The sequence below is a fragment of the Narcine bancroftii genome, chromosome 1 (genome assembly GCF_036971445.1).
Source record: "Narcine bancroftii isolate sNarBan1 chromosome 1, sNarBan1.hap1, whole genome shotgun sequence".
NCBI classification, from domain to species: Eukaryota; Metazoa; Chordata; class Chondrichthyes; order Torpediniformes; family Narcinidae; genus Narcine; species Narcine bancroftii.
In genome coordinates, this window is record NC_091469.1 from 408,810,541 (window position 1) to 408,828,030 (window position 17,490).

Consider the following 17,490-nt stretch of genomic DNA (forward strand, 5'->3'; position numbering starts at 1 on the left):
GGCCCCTTATATAATGCTTTAATCCAATTAATATATTTCTCTGGTAAACTAAATTTTTGTAGTACCTTGAATAAATAATTCCATTCTACTCTGTCGAAGGCCTTCTCTGCGTCTAAAGCAACCGCTACTGTTGGAGTTTTATTTCCTTCTACTGCATGAATTAAGTTAATAAACTTACAAATATTATCTGTTGTTCGTCTTTTTTTTATGAATCCAGTTTCGTCTAGACTTACTATTTTTGGTACATAATCAGCTAATCTGTTTGCTAATAATTTAGCTATTATCTTGTAATCTGTGTTAAGTAGAGATATTGGTCGATATGATGCTGGTGCAAGTGGATCTTTCCCTGCCTTTGGTATTACTGTAATTATTGCTGTTTTGCACGAATCTGGTAAGCTTTGTGTTTTATCAATCTGGTTGATTACTTCCAGGAGTGGAGGAATTAATAAATCTTTAAATGTTTTATAGAATTCTATTGGGAGACCATCCTCTCCTGGTGTTTTATTATTCGGCATATTTTTTATTGTCTCTTGTATTTCTACTATTTCAAATGGTTCTATTAATTTATTTTGTTCTTCTGTTTGTAATTTTGGTAGTTCAATTTTAGTTAAGAATTCATCTATTTTGCCTTCTTTCCCTTCGTTTTCAGTTTGGTATAATTGTTCGTAGAATTCTCTGAAATTTTCATTAATTTCCATTGGATTATATGTGATCTGTTTGTCTTTTTTCCTTGATGCCAATACCATTCTTTTAGTTTGTTCTGTCTTAAGCTGCCACGCTAGAATTTTGTGCGTTTTTTTCTCCTAGTTCGTAATATTTATGCTTTGTCTTCATTATATTTTTCTCCACCTTATATGTTTGAAATGTTTCATATTTTATTTTTTTATCTACCAATTCCCTTCTTTTAGTAGTGTCTTCCTTCCTTGCTAATTCTTTCTCTATATCTGCTATTTCCTTTTCCAACTGTTCTGTTTCCTGATTGTAATCCTTCTTCATCTTAGTTACATAACTTATTATTTGCCCTCTGATGAACGCTTTCATTGCGTCCCATAATATAAACTTATCCTTCACTGATTCCGTATTTATTTCAAAATACATTTTAATTTGTCTTTCTATGAATTCTCTAAAATCCTGTCTTTTAAGTAGCATGGGGTTTAATCTCCATCTATACATTTTTGGAGGGATATCCTCTAACTCTATTGTCAATATCAAGGGTGAATGGTCCGATAATATTCTAGCTTTATATTCTGTTTTCCTAACTCTATCTTGTATACAAGCTGATAACAGGAATAAATGTATTCTTGAATATGTTTTATGTCTATCTGAATAATATGAATATTCCTTTTCCTTTGGGTGTTGTTTCCTCCATATATCCAAAAGTTGCATTTCTTGCATCGATTTAATTATAAATTTGGTTACTTTATTCTTTCTGTTAATTTTTTTCCCGGTTTTATCTATGTTTGAATCCAAATTGAGATTGAAATCCCCTCCTATTAATATATTCCCTTGCGTATCTGCTATCTTCAGAAAAATATCCTGCATAAATTTTTGATCTTCTTCATTAGGCGAATATATATTAAGTAAATTCCAAAACTCCGAATATATCTGACATTTTATCATTACATATCTTCCTGCTGGATCTATTATTTCCTCTTCTATTTTAATTGGTACATTTTTACTGATTAATATAGCCACTCCTCTAGCTTTTGAGTTATATGACGCTGCCGTTACATGTCCTATCCAATCTCTCTTTAATTTCTTGTGCTCCACTTCAGTTAAGTGTGTTTCTTGCACAAATGCAATATCAATTTTTTTCTTTTTTCAGTAAATTTAGCAGTTTCTTCCTTTTGATTTGGTTATGTATTCCATTAATATTTAAAGTCATATAGTTTAATGTAGCCATTTTATACTTTGTTTATCTTTCCCTTCCGTTTCCTCACCATCACCTTTCCTTCTCATCCATTTCTGCTTTCTTTCTTTGAACAGTTTATAAGACAACATTTTTAACACATCAAACATTCCCCTTATTCTCCTACCTATTATTTCTTTAACCCCATTGTCCCCTCCCCTTCCTGAGTTGCCCATTATCCCTTGTCGGGCAACCACATCTCCCCTCTCCATTTGGATTTGCGAATTCACTCGCAAGCATCAACTGATTTTGCAGTGACTGTAATTTCTCTCTACCCAGCCCCCCCCAGAAAAGATTTCAATTTTTATATACAACAAAGGTCACTCTCTAAATTCCTTTACTCCTCTCTTCCCCTTTTTTTCCCTCATTAATTCTTCTCTATACACTATATATTTTCTTTTAAATGCACATACACTTGTGTAATATATGTATTATATATGTATATAGTCCTATACACACGTCTTTTTAGTTCGCAGTCTTTTGTCTTCATCTCTCAGTCTATTTTGTATTTGTTCTGCAAATTTTCGTGCTTTCTCTGGATCCGAGAATAGTCTGTTTTGCTGTCCTGGAATAAATATTTTCAATACCGCTGGATGCTTTAGTATAAATTAATACCCTTTCTTCCATACAATCGCTTTTGCTGTATTGAACTCCTTTCTCTTCTTCAGGAGTTCAAAACTTATATCTGGATAAATAAAATTTTTTTGCCCTTTGTACTCCAGTGGCTTGTTGTCCTCTCTTACTTTCTCCATTGTTTTCTCCAGTACCTTTTCTCTTGTAGTATATCTTAGGAATTTTATTAAAATGGATCTTGGCTTTTGTTGTGGTTGTGGTTTAAAGGCTAATGCTCTATGTGCCCTTTCTATTTCCATTTCTTGCTGTAGTTCTGGACATCCTAAGATCCTGGGGATCCAATCTTTTATAAACTCTCTCATATTCTTGCCTTCTTCATCTTCCTTAAGGCCCACTATCTTTATATTATTTCTTCTGTTATAATTTTCCATTATATCTATTTTATGAGCTAACAGCTCTTGTGTCTCTTTAACTTTTTTATTAGATTCCTCTAATTTCTTTTTTAAGTCCTCTACCTCCATTTCTGCTGCTGCTTCTCGTTCTTCCACCTTGTCCATTCTTTTTCCCATTTCTGATAAGGTCATATCTATTTTATTCACTTTCTCTTCTGTACTGTTTATTCTTCTTCTTAAATCACTAAATTATTGTGCTTGCCATTCTTTAAATGACTCTATGTATTCTTTAATAAGAGAAAATATATCCATTGTCTTGCCTTTCCCTTCTTCTTCCATTTCACTGTACTCTTCCTCTTCCTCTTCTTCTTCCTCTGGGTTGGCCATCTGTTGTTTCTTTGTTTTCTTTTTCTTCTATTCTTTCTTGTTTTCGTTGTCTTCTATGTTCTCCTCTCACTGCTGCTGTTCTGTAGCTGTCATTGCCGGCTGTGGAGATCGACTCCCCAGCTGGTCGCCCCTCCCGTCGGTGTGTTTTTTTGCATGTGCATCGCGCATGTGCGACTCCTCGCGCACTTTTACTCGGCTCAGCGAGCCATTTTTGTAGTCCACTTTCTACCGACCTGAGGGAGCGGGTTTCTCTCTCCACCGCGGGCCTCTTCGAACAGGTAAGGCCTTCTCCTTCTTCTTCCGTTGTCTTCTCTTCCTCTCTTCTTACCGTTGGTTTCGACTTTTCTTTTTTCGTCGCCATCTTCTTTCCACCTTTATATTCACTTTACTTTAATTTTTATTTTTGTGCCTTTGTGCTTTCCTTTATTTTTTTCAACTTTTGTGGAGGGGGCTGGAGTTCACCGTCCGGCCACTACTCCATCACGTGACTTCCCCATGTCAGATGTGTTGATCCCTCGTGTGATCATGAAATTCCAGTTGTTTGTCATATAGCATCTACAATCCACTTCCATTTTGACCATCTCTGGTCTCTTATATTGTTTCATTGATGCCCACTGCAAGCATGATGAACAGCATCTCATCTGACTGGTGCATTATAGCTTTCTGGCCTTAACATTGAATTCAATAATTTTGATTCACCACTTAGTGTAGAAAGGATCCGTTGAAATTTTTTAAAATCTGGCATTTTTCTCTTTCCTGTTAACTTCATACTTCCAGCATCTGAAGTGTGCTTCCCAAGTTTGCACCATCCAGTTCCAGAAATTTTTTCTCTCCCCTTTCTCTCAAATCTCCTTCAAGCAGAGAGGTAGTTATAAGCCTTCTTTAAACTCCAAGAGATATCAAATGTGTATCTTTGATCTCCGCCCTACTAAAAACATTCCTGTTCACGCTACTTATCCGTGCCGGCATTGCCAGATTCAGCTGCAACACTGTCATCAAGTTTTTAGATGACACGACAGTAGTTGGCCTCCAGCAACAGTGATGAGTTGCACCACAGAGGAGGTGGAAAATCTTGTGATATGTTGTGAGAATAAATTCTGAGTCTCATTGTGGACAAGATGAAGGAGATGCTTGTGGACTTTAAGAGGACCAAGAACAACCACCCTCCACCACACATCAATATAGTGGAGAGAGTGGAGAGCATTGAGTACCCTGGAGTTTACTTAACCAATGATCTATCGTGGACACACAGTATCTTCTTACTTATCTGGAAGATGCAACAGCGGCAGCACCTCCTGAAAAGACTGAATCAGGCAAGGCTACCGGCCACCATTATGTCAACATTCCATAGGACTCTATCAAAAGTGTCTTGGCTGACTGCATCACAGTGTGGTACAGTTGCTGCAGAGAAATGGATCAGAGGTTTATCCATAGGGCCATAGCAGTGGCAGAGAAGATCACTGGAGTTTCCCTCCACCCCCCCCCCCCCCCATCGATGTGATCTACCAGGCCTGGATCTTTGTCTGAAGAGGGCATGCAAAATCGTTGAGGACCCCTTCCACCTTGCACACAGCATTTTTCAGCTACACCTGTCGGGAAAGAGATACAGGAGTATTTGAGCCAGCACCATGAGGATTAGGAACAACTTCTTCCCCTGGGCAGTGAGAATGCTGAACGACCAAAGGAACTGCTCACACTGACCACCCAAGACTCTCATATTCATGAAAAAATATTTATTTATTTGTATATATGAATACTTGTTCTGAGTACTTTTTTTTTCAAAATTCAATTATTGAACATTTAAAATAACACATTATAAAATACAATAAAATACACATTTTAGCGATGCACATTGTGCTTCTATTTTTTTTTAAACAGAAAAACCAACATGCATATACACAAATGTTCACATACACCCTCGGAAACACTCACGGGTCCCCCCTCCCCCCAACCATCTTGGCACATTTGCCGACATATCATTGACACAAATGTCTCAAAGTTAATCTTTTATTCCGTAAACATTTGTAATTCAGAGAAAATAAAAGGGTTGCTATTTGTGGAAAATGTGTATTTTATGTTCTACAGTTTAATAAAGAAACTGATATCCTTAATCCATTGTGGAATAGAAGGACCCCTATCAGACTTCCAGTGCAACAAGATTAGGCACTTGGCTAATAGGGATGCAAATGCTATTGTGTCTTTCTGCAGGAAATTTTGGGAGTTGTTGGAGATTCCAAATATTTCAGTCAATGGGCAGGGTTGAAAATTGACGTTAAATATTTTGGATAGTGTGCTGAAGACTCTGCTCCAGAATCCTTGTATTTTAGGGCACTGATAAAACATGACTAACTAAGGTGGCAAAGGGAGCCATTACACTTATTGCATTTGTCCTCTATTTCAGGATAAATGGCTGGCAGTCTGGATTTTGAAAAGTGAACCCTATTCAGCACCTTGAACTGAATGAGTCACAAATCAGCACAGGTTTTAGAATGAATTCTCAGAATAGTATCTTTATACAGTTTCTCCTCAATTTCCATTTCTTGCTCCTATTCTGTCTTTATTATGGAAAATTAATGACTTTTAATTGACAGAATAGAACTAATCCAGGAGAAGAATGTTTTTGAAATAGGTGATTTTTACATTTTCCCAGGGTTGTTTGGTAGGTAACTGAGGGAAGTTTGAGAAACCCTTAGAAATAAAATGTTGAATTTGAAAGTAACAAAATATTTGTGAAGCAGGTAAGCCAAATGTGTGTGACAGAGAGGTGAAGTTGCTAAACACTCAGCCCGCATAAAGATCTTAGAGACAATGGATAGCATTAGTTTGCCATGTATTTTAAAAAAAGTGACTGAAAATTAAGAAAAGTGATTGTTATGTAAGAGACATTGAACTGATGCCACTGTGCATTTAAAGTGACGTCTAATCTGGTACCAAATGTTTACATTATTGAGCACCTTTGGGTTGTCGGTGTGATTAGAGGATTTTGTGGGCAATGAAGTATATACCATGGCAGCCAAGGACAATTTACAAGATGACTCTTCCAGTTTACACCAGGAGAGCCCAGGGGAACACACCCAGTAATTTAGCTTGTGTATATATGCTGCCTAGTGGTAGAATTGGAAGTTGGGAAGAGTGAGTCCTCCTCCAATCTTAGTTTTGCAATAATGCTTTTTGGACTCTTGGAGATTTCCCATTCCAAATAAAAGTGGACATTACTTTATCCAGCAAGGTGAAAAAAATATTTTGGAAGAAATAAGGGAATGGTTTGAATCGTAATCTTGGGAATGTTAATTTTGACTACATTTATTTTGTTCATTAGTGACAGGCAAATTGCTCCATCTCTGAAAATCTGATTTAACAATAAGTAAATTTTTAATAGATTGGAGAATGCTCATGTGATGTTTACACCTAAGTACTTGAAACATGATCGACTAAATTGAAAAGAAAGATCTGATTGGTTACGTTGCAGAGCTGCACTGTTGACAGAGATGCATTCATTCTTTTGAAGATACAATTTATTACCTGAAAAAGAGTACAACTCCCTCCAGAATGGATAGAATGGATGGAATGCTTCTCTGCAGGTTTGTTACAAACAGTATCAAGTCAGCTGCGTACAATCAAACTCTCTTTTCAAGTCCATTCTGGACAATATCTTTAAAGGTAGAGAAGGATTGTAACATAATTGTTAGTGGTTTGATGCAAAGGCAAAAATAAGAGATGGGGGAATACCCTTGTCGGGTACCACATTCCAATGCAAAGTAGTCAAAATGGTACTGGTTGTGTGAACCAATGCTGTGGTGCAGTAAACAGAAAGCAAATTCAAGATATAAACCTGTTACCAAATCCCAATTTCTTTAATAGTGCAAAAAGATACTTTCACTCACCCCTATCAAAGGTTTTTTCAACATCTAGCGAAACTACAACTTCCGGAGACTTTGTCAAGTGTTTAAAGTAAATGATGTTGAAGAGTGTACGAATGTTAAACAACAAATGCTGCTGTTTTATGAAGCCATTCTGTGCTTCAGATATGATCTTTGCTAACACTTCTAGTTGAGATGCTATGACCTTACCTAACACTTCGACATCAGCATTAAGCAAGGATAATAACCCATAGGAGCCACATGACATGGGATCCTTGTTTTACATCAGGAGGAAGATTATTGATGTTTGGGTTGAAATAGTTGGTAAAACTCCTCGTTCCAGTGCTTCATTAAATACTGATAATAATAATAATGGGGCTAGTTATCATTGAACTTTTTATAAAACTCCATTGGAAATCCACGGAGCTCTATAAGACTGCATTACTTTAATCAACAGTGTAAACTCATCCAATGTGAGTGAGGTGTCCAGTTCCTTAACCTGGTTAGAATCAATGACTGGATTTTTAAGATTGTTAAGAAACCGGTTTGGTGTCATCAGAAGCATATTTGGAGTTGTAGGAACGAGCAGAAAGATTTAGATGGCATTGATTTCTGTGGGATCAAATGTTGTTATTGGTTAGGTCTCTAATTTGGGGTATCAGCCTTGATGCAACCTGTTGTCTTAGTTAGTGGGCTAAAAGGCAGCTTGCCTTTTCCCCGTGTTCATAAGATGAACCACAAGTTTGTATTAATAACTGCTCCTCCTGTGTAGTTACAAATTCCACTTATAGATCAAGACATTGCTTGTATAATTCTGGGGATAGAGAAACTGCATAGCATTGATCCCTTTCACTAATAGCAGATGTTAGTTCATTGATCCCGGCAGTGTGTTTCTTATTTAATGAAGTTGTGTATTAACACTTCAAATAACATTCAAATGTCTCCCAGGGTAAGGAATAGGAAGTTCACTCTTTTTGATTGCGAAAGGGAAATAAATCACTGATAAAGTCTGATATATATGTTCACAAAATTTTTCATTTGCCAGAAGAGAGAATTAAGTCTCCAATGTGGTGGGTTAATGGGATGATTGGGTAGTTGAAGGTCTAATAATAATGATGTATGATAAGAAATCAGAACGCTGGAATAATCTGAAAAATGCACATGGATTGAGAGCCATCCAAAATGAAATAGTCTATCCTAGAATAAGAATTGTGAACTTTGGAAAAGAATGACATTTTTTTTTTGTTGGCAGATTATGAAATCTCCAGGGTACATCAGCCCATTCTGCAGCATAAAGTCAGTAAACAACCTGGCCATGGCAGATTGGTCTAAAACCAGATCCATAACACAATTTAAACACCCCCGTGTGGGTATCTAATGAAGGAAACCTACTTAATAGCACATTAGCAAATGAGACATCATCGAAGTTGGGTGCATAGACATTGACCAGTAGCACCTGATTCTGCAAAAGCTTACCTGCCACTACTATATATCTACCATTTCTGTTTCTCACATTAGATGGGACAAATTGGTTATTTTTATTTATTAAGAAAGCTATTCCTCATGATTTTCAATTGAAATTGGAATTAAAAGCCTAATTACCCATGGACCTCAGAGCCTTGTGATCTTTAATGTAAAGGTGAGTCTCCTGCAAAATACTATATCAAGTTTTAACAAGAAAACTTTTGATATGGCTTCCCATTCCTTTGATATGTCAACTGAGAAATCTGACGGGTGTCTCCCCGCCAGGAGTGTTCAAATTAATTGGATTATACATTTAGATTTTGTGGGGTTTACAGCCCTAAAAGAGTGTAAGAGCCAAGGTGGTTCTCCCCAACCCTTACCCCCAAAACATACATTAACAAATCTGTATACAAGCCCACATATTTACTATACTCGTCCTCGTATTACACTAAGCCGTAGGGACAACACTTTATATCCACATGGTCCAAATGTCCTTGCTCTGAATTGTCAAGGGTTCAGAGAGTGCTTATAGAAAAGAAACATAACGATCCCTCTTGTGAATTTTGAATTAGGATTACAGGCACTTTGGTCGGCTCTACATTGTTCAGCCCAATAAATCATCGTAGATATTTAAAATGGCAGCATCCCATTGCACTCATGCTTTAAACAGTTGTTTTTCAACGTCTTGACATATACTCTCGCTGCTTCAGTTGATAAGAAATTCTTCACTTCATTGCCATAAGTGATCTGTAGTCGGCTGAGTAGCTCATAATCGGACCCTGTACAGGGTATGCAGTTCCGGCCTGATGTCGTTGAACGCCACCCAGCCTTGGACCATGTTCGCAGTAAGATTGGGAATAACTGAGAAAGTCATCCCCTTCAGTTATACCTTGCAATATTCTCTGGCATGGCGGATGACATCCATGCAATCATTGTAATCGTGAAGTATGCCTACTATGGCCAGTGGGTGCTCCCCCAGCCCTGGTATTGGCCTTAGGAGGTGGTGTGCCTAGTCAATCAGTGGCTCTTTATCCAGTCCAAACACCTGTTTTAATTTAGCCAATACTACATTTTTAGTTGTGTTGTCATTTCCTTCAGGAACCTCCACTATCCTGATATTATTTCTCCAGAATTTTTCCATATCCTCACATCTGTTTTCCAGCTTTATCACATCGACAGTGAGAGTTTTAATTTTCTTTTGCATCGAGCAGATGTCATTGGTACACCCCGACAATGAACATTCTATCTCCGCATCTTTAAATTCTCTCTGTTTGGTGTCTGTGGATGCCTTTTTGGCTATGAATTTCATTTTTATAGTCTGTAGCTCCACCTTAAGGGCAGCCAGTTCTTCTCCAATATGCATTATTATTTCCATTTTAATGGTCTCTACAACATCTTTATGAATTTCAGTCAGCACTACTAGCTTTAGCTGCTCAAAGTCAGTTACCTGTTCTTCCTGGTCTGACAGTGAGAGACAGGATCAGGGTAGGTCTCTGGAGCTGCTGCATGCTGTCTCTACCTTTAGCCTTCCTGTTAGGCATTTCAACACTTCAAAATCCACCCATTACTTCAAAGCATTGCTAACTACAATCAAATGATAGGACAGTGCGTGACTTACTCCATCAGCTGCTCACTATCACCCCCTCAATCCTGCATATGTATTGTCAGTATTTGTATAATGACTAGTTGTGCATCTCCGGGTTTTGCACTGAGGACTGGAGAACACTGTTTCATCAGATTGTATTTGTGCAACCAGAGGGCCATAAACATGACTTGATATTACAACCCCTTCCCCTCTATGTAGCTTAAAGTACATTTTCTCAGGCTCATAAAAGATCATCAAGCAGAAATATTAGCCCTTTCACTCCACAGATGTGGTCCGGTCTGCTGTATACTTTGATTATCTCAAATTTTCCAGTGTTAATTCGCCAAATATTAACAGAACAGAGAACAGCTAAATATAGCAAATTTATTCCCTGATTGGATCATCAAATCATTGATTTGGCAAGATGTCACAATTTATTCTTGCAGAATGTGGAAGGAATGAAACACCATTGTAAAACTGGATAAACAAAGGTTGCCAAGACAAAGATATTGCTTCCTCTCAGGCTGAATTAATTCCATCTAAAGCACTCTACACAAATCAGAATAATAACCTGCTAAAATATATAATTGAGAACATTATGAAAAATGTGGAACATGATCAATATTTGATAGTTATCTGACTTTCCAACGTTCAAAGATATCAGTGGATATTAGAGTATAATATGGTTAAAACCAATTACATTTATCAAATATACACAATTCCATTATTATTAAAATCCAGGCAGAGATCGTCAGTCAGAATTACGCGTGGTCTTTGATAAATAGCATAACGGTTAGCGCAATGCTGTTATAGTGCCAGCAATCAGGACCAGGTTTGAATCCTGCTCTGTAAGGAGTTCATATATTTTCCCCATGTCTGTGTGGGTTTCCTCCCACCTTTCAAAATGTACCAGGGGTGTTGGTCAATTGGGTGAAAAAGGGCATCACGGGCTCGTGGGCCCAAAGGGCTTGTTACCTATGTCTAAATTTTAAAAAATTAAATTGAGATTATAGTAAAATAATTTATTTTGGATTAGAAAGTTGAAGGGGTGGGTTAAGAAAAACAATAACTTTTAGATCACAAGAATCCTGCAATTCTACTAAAATTATGGGTTTGATTTTTGAATTATTCCAACAAGGTCTTTCATTTGTTAGCATTTTCAGTTTCTGGGGCATATAGACATTCACCACCAATTTCTACAATTGTTAATGCATGGAGATTACAGAATTTGAAATAGGTTTATGTGTAGCAATTTTAAACAAACAGCAATTGGTTTGTAAAAAAGTATTTTCTTCTAAAAAGCATCAAAATAGTATATACATCGATTATAGAGCCCAAAATGCATGCAGTCTGCAAAATCCAGTACACTGTTCATATCAAAATTCTATATTGTACAGCTACTTCAAATCTCACAGCTTTTATATTGTATTTCTTTCCCTTCAAAATACAATTCAAAATTGGTAGAAATAATTAAACAGTTTACAACAGAAACAAAGTTTTTTTTTCTATTCTAAAGTAAAATTCTTCAAAAGATGTTCAAATATTAAATGTTAATATAAACATTATGCAACTCCCTTTTCATTGTTCAGTTTTGCATGTACATCAATGAGAAATTGGAAACAATATTTCTGCCTATTAAAAATATTTTGCCAAAATAACAAAAATATTTCATGCAAAAAATACAAAATTTTCTAAATGTCCAAGTTACATAGTTGTATGTTGAGAAATGAACATTAAAGCTTACTGAACATTGTTATTTCTGTTGTGTGATGGATGCTTGAAGTTCACGGTCTGACACAAATCTGTCATCTTGAAGACTACAGGCTGAAAATCTGTTTGATTCTGCTACATTTCTACTTGTGGTAGTGGCTGGACTGCTTCCAATAAAGACTCCACTGACCTGTTCAAATGATTTACTGAAGAGGACTATAGCTGTGTTATCAAGATTCTGGCTTCCAGACTTCGGCAGGGATTGGCTGTTTGTTAGAGTCAATCTTTTCATGGACAAGAGGTCAAGATTCTCACTCACAGCTCTTCGAGACTGGTGTTTACGAGCAAGGTGTTCCCGACAGGTTACATCTGCTATTTCTTTGCCAGCTTTGCGACCAAATGATTGCCACTGGCATTTTTCCATAGGTACCTTATTTCCAGTAGTTACTGTAACTGCATTTGAAACCTTGGAATAAAACTGTTCATCCACTTCAGTAATGTTCATGAGATCATCCTGGAGTTTTAAATCAGTTATTTCTAGAAAAATACAAAGATGTAAAATATCAATTTAACAACAGACTTGAACCAATCTCTTCGATTCTCTTTTAAATAGCAGTTTTCTATTTTAACTGGTGAAAAATGAAACTTATTTAAAGTTTCCTCCCTTTAAAAGAAAGCATAGCTTAAAAATACAATGTAGATTTTACTTCTACAAATAAAAATGCAAAAAAGGCAAGTGTAAAAGGTAAGAAAATATTAAACCTAAACTGCCTAAGCAACAGAACAAACATTTTTGACATCTGTTTTGAATTTCATTTTGTCAGATGGGAAACTGGATATGATATAAATTGAACATCCCAACCAAGCCATTTCTAATTGGGGCTAATGTTATTTATTGCTCTGGGGAGGATTTATATTCTTACCTCTTCTACAATATTTTCTACAAAAAAAACCTAAAATCATCAAGATTCCTTTGTTTTCTCACCCTACCCAATAGAAATGTTGTTTCTGTCCTTATCATGAGAAAAAACAATGGTTTGAAAAGATCATCAATATCAGCTTCATAAGAAATGCTATTGTTTTCAAAGTGTTTCAGACAGGATTAATTAAAAATGCATATATATCATTTTTATCAATATGAAAATAGCAAGAGCACTGCTTTTTTGTTGCATGTTCAAGCTATATTATTCCAGTGAGCAAGCATGAGGATCATGGTCATCTATGCTTTTAGTCTTTCTGTACCTAAATAGCAGTTTCAATTGCATTTGAACACAAACTTGCTGCATAACACAAGAACCATCATGATAAACTGATGGAAGAGAGATTGAAACAAGAGCCATGGAATCATTTTCTGAGGGTATGGCCACTGGAATTGCAGTGGACACAACAAAATAACCACATAAGGAGTTTCTAGAGTGAATCAAACAGATTTACTCATCACCTGTGCAACCTTTTAAAAGCCAGAATCATGCACTTGACACACACTGATGTCATCATGCACTGATGTCACATAGCTGGATCGATGCCTCCTGGAGGTTGTAGTGCCACTACACGCCCGCCCCACCCTCCACCCCCCAGAACCAGCAGAAAGGTTTGTCTGTCTTTTAGATTGTCGACCTCTGTGACTGACTGTTGGCCACTGCAGTGGGGAAGATTTGTTCACTTGAGCTGGTTTAAGCCTGTCAATAGTGAAAGTCTATGGCTTCGCTCCAATGTCCAAAATGCAGGTCGATCTAGTTTGTCTCAGTATCCTATAAGGTCCTTTGTAGGTTCGTACGGCATCTGTAAAGGTTGACCAAGTATTCCCCTTCGGGTGAAGACATATTTGCAGTTTTTGAAGTCTTCAGGCACAAAAGAAGAATGTCTCCATGTGACAATGGTGGTATAGGGGTCAATTTTCCTATGCTCTCCCTTAACCTGGTCAACAGTTCCTTAGGATCATCGTTGTAGTTGGAATGGTAGGGTATGAACTCCCCTGGAACCACCAACTGTACACGAGTTCCGCAGATGAAGCTTGGAGGTCCTTCTTTGGAGTTGTTCTGATGCAGCTCATCAGCCAAGTTCAGGCCCTCTAACCGAGCCATCAAGGCTAACTTGAGATGTCGATGAAATCTTTCCACCATTCTATTGGCCTGGGGATGATAGGCATTTGTATGATGAATTGTTGTACCGAGCAAGTGAGACAAGGCCATCCACAGTGAGGAAGTAAATTGGGTCCTCTAACCAAACGAAACACCCAGGAACTGAGGAACACCCGAGCACAAGTGTCTGTAGTAGCATCTACCATAAGCTCGGCCTCAGGCCACTGCGTAAACCTGTCTATTACTGCAAAAAGATAATGGTATCCTCATGAAACAGGAAGCAGACCAACGATGTCCACATGGACACAGCAAAACGCCGAGTAACTGCTGGGAAGGACTGCAGTGGTGCCTTAGTATGCCACTGAACTTTTACTTTTTGGCAGGCAATACAGAACCTCTCCATTTGTGCAGAGTCTATATTTTTTTTAAACCACACAAACCTGTCCGAAACCATACGAGCGGTCGATCTAATCGATGGAGGTGAGAGACCATGCGCAGAGTCGAATACTCGACGTTTCCACGATGCCAGAACTACTGGGCGTGGCTGTCCCATTGATATATCACAGAGTAGTAGTATGCCATGAACCCAAATTGGACATCTTTCAATTGCAGGTTCACGATTCCAGTCCGATAAGCATTCATCTCATAGTCATGTTCTTGGTCTGCGGCCAAAGCTGTGTAGTCAATACCTTGATCTACAGATGAAAGCTCGAGTGGAGTAGAGTGGGTAAGTGCATCACCTACTACATTCTTTTCTGGAAATATGTAGTATTTTTGTGGAGAATTCTGAAATGAATGATAATTGCTGGTGTTGTCGAGTTAACAAGGATTCTGCAACCTTGAAAAATGCAAATTGATGGTCAGTCCAAACTCTTCAAGATGAATAAAAAGTATATGGTGATGTTCCAAATGTTCTTCCTTAGTCCCACTGACCACTAAAATGTCACTGAGGTAAATGAAGACATTGGTCATACCACATCCGAAAGCAGGGTTGTCAAACTCAAATTCACAGAGGGCCAAAATTAAAAACTTGGACTAAGTCGTGGGCCAAACTAAATATTTATTGAAAATTTTCAACAACATCTGCATGTTTTCTCTTCTTTCAACATATGTAATGTTAAACTTATTCTTATTAAAATAAATGTTTAATAATAGTTTTGGTTAAACTCTTTCCAGAAGAAGCATTAACAAATGAGAAATAAAATATTCAATAAATAATATTTCTCTATAGCCTTTAAGCTCCTTTTAAATGTATTTTTTTCACAAGCCAACAAGTCAAAAAAATAACAACGTGCTTCAATGACAAACAAGTTTGTCTTTTAAAATGATGAACATATAGTCTGCCTCCCACCTGTCTTGAAAGGTCCCGTTTTCTGTCTTTCGTTTGGCCATTTTTCGTAAGGGGTTTATTACATGTGAGTTGGGCGACAGGTCACAGATGCTAATGAAAGTTAAGAGAGGAGGTGGGGGCGATTAGCGGGCTGACGCCAACGCATTTGCAAAGCATTCTGGGATTTGTAGTATTAGCTGTGCATGCGCTATACTGGCGCGGCGGCCAGCGGGCCAGCTCTAATACATATTTGATATGATCTTGCGGGCCAAATAAAATTATATCACGGGCCAAATTTGGCCCGCAGACCTGAGTTTGACATGTGTGTCCTAAAGCATCCATCACCCATTGAAATGACTGAACAGTATTCTTTAATCCGAATGGCATTTGTAAAAATTCAAAGAACCCAAACAGGGTAATTATTGCTGTTTTTGGAGCCACGTACCAAATCTTCGCTCCATGCAAATTAGCCGATAAATCCTGAATAAGAGGTATCAGATAACGATCCAGGATGGTGGCGTCATTAAGATGCCTGTAATCTCCTCAAGGTCATTAACCTCCATTGTGTTTCGAGACCATATGTAATAGAAATGCCCAGGGGATGTCAGACCTACGAATTATGCCTAGTTCCTCCATCTTGGCAAACTCTTTCTTAGCTAAATGCAGCTTCTCTGGAGGCAAGTGGCACACTTTAGCATGGATAGAAGAGTCTTTAGTACAAGTGCAGTGAGTAACACCGTGCTTTGCAGTGAAGGCAGAAAATTGTAGAGTAGTAATCTAAGGGAAATCTTCCAGCAGCTTGGAGAATTCATCTGCTGGTTTACTTAATGTTTGAAGGCACAGAGCAGGGGTATAGGTATCTGCCAGAGGAATAGTCTGAAAAGTAGTTCCATCTATTAGCCAATGCCCTTTTAAGTAAACAGGGAATGAATGAGCCTGAAAAAATTTGCACCAAGCAAAGGTTGGGATACTGCTGCTATAATGAAAGCCAAGTGTAGAGATGATTCTTGAACTTGACATTCATCTTCCTGGTGCCAAAAGTTGGAATGTTGAAACTATTAACTGCTCGTAGTTGCAGATCCAGGGTAGGATGGCATGTGTCAAAACCAGTGGGTGGAAATGCACTAACTTCTGAACTTGTGTCCACCAGAAATTTTCACTGGTACAACTGGTCCCACTAAGCTTCTAGGTTTCTCATTAATCACCGTAGCCCTTACTGGCAGTTGGCCTGGGGCGTTTCCAGCAAATGGGCAGGGTGGAAGGCACTTGCAGGCATTTACTTCCCAACCCCTGTGGTAATAACACCAAGACAAGGTGTCCACAGGCTGCTTGCTAGTCTTGGGGCATTGCCTGTTTGTAGGGAGTGATGTGCTAACAGCACTAGAGTGTGACACGGGGTCAATATTGGAGGAGTTGGTTGTGCAGACTTGTCTTTCATTGCTGTGCTTTTTAGCCAAACATAGAATGTCTGCCTCCGCCGCGACAGCCCTTGGTCTTCAAATGAACACTTGGATAACAAGATCCTAATATTATCTGGTATTTGCTCTAAAAAGAGCCAGTTGCCAGGAACAGCATTTCATCCATTAGTTCTGAAGGGGCGTAGTTTCCAAACTAATCAAAATGTAGTAGTTTGGGTGCCCTTTCCCTATGGGACATACCATATACATGTAATAAAAGTGCTTTTAAAGTGTCATACTTGCTGGTACATGGTGGATCCTGCAGGAAGTCGCCAACCCTCTTAGCGATGGCCTAGTCCAAGGCACTGACAAGATGGTAATAACGAGTGGTTTCAACTCGACTTTGAAAAGGTGAAATTGTGGTTTAGCCTGTTGGAACCATAATTCAGGTTCACCTGTCCAGAAAGGTGGTAGCTTCACAGCTATGGCTGCAGAATCCATGTTTGTCCAAAAATACATTTTTGGACTCATTGGGGTCACCAATTGTGCAGTGGACATGATGAAATAACCACACAGGGTGTTTCTAGAGTGAATCAAACTGATTTACTCTTCATCACTCACGCAACCTTTTAAAACCCAGAATCACGCGCTCGACGTGACATCATCAGGCACCGATGTCACTTGGCCGGTTCGATGCCTCCTGGGAGTTGTAGTGCCACTACACAGGGTGCTTTACATAACTTGAACCACACCAAGATCATAGTAAAAACACAAAAATGCTGGAGGATCTCAGAAGGGCTTA

The 17,490-nt window shown here is 38.1% G+C and overlaps 1 protein-coding gene across 5 annotated transcripts in view; it reads right to left on the reverse strand.

The window, feature by feature from the left end:
• Positions 1–10,540: 10,540 nt before the first annotated feature.
• The window catches only part of hycc1 (hyccin PI4KA lipid kinase complex subunit 1), a 152,273-nt gene continuing 145,323 nt past the window's right edge, over positions 10,541–17,490 (reverse strand). For all 5 annotated transcript variants that reach the window (XM_069913881.1, XM_069913878.1, XM_069913877.1 and 2 more), the window contains one exon: positions 10,541–12,417. In XM_069913881.1, the coding sequence (XP_069769982.1) occupies positions 11,924–12,417 (494 nt within the window). In that variant the 3' untranslated portion in view covers positions 10,541–11,923. The remainder of the gene's footprint in view (positions 12,418–17,490) is intronic.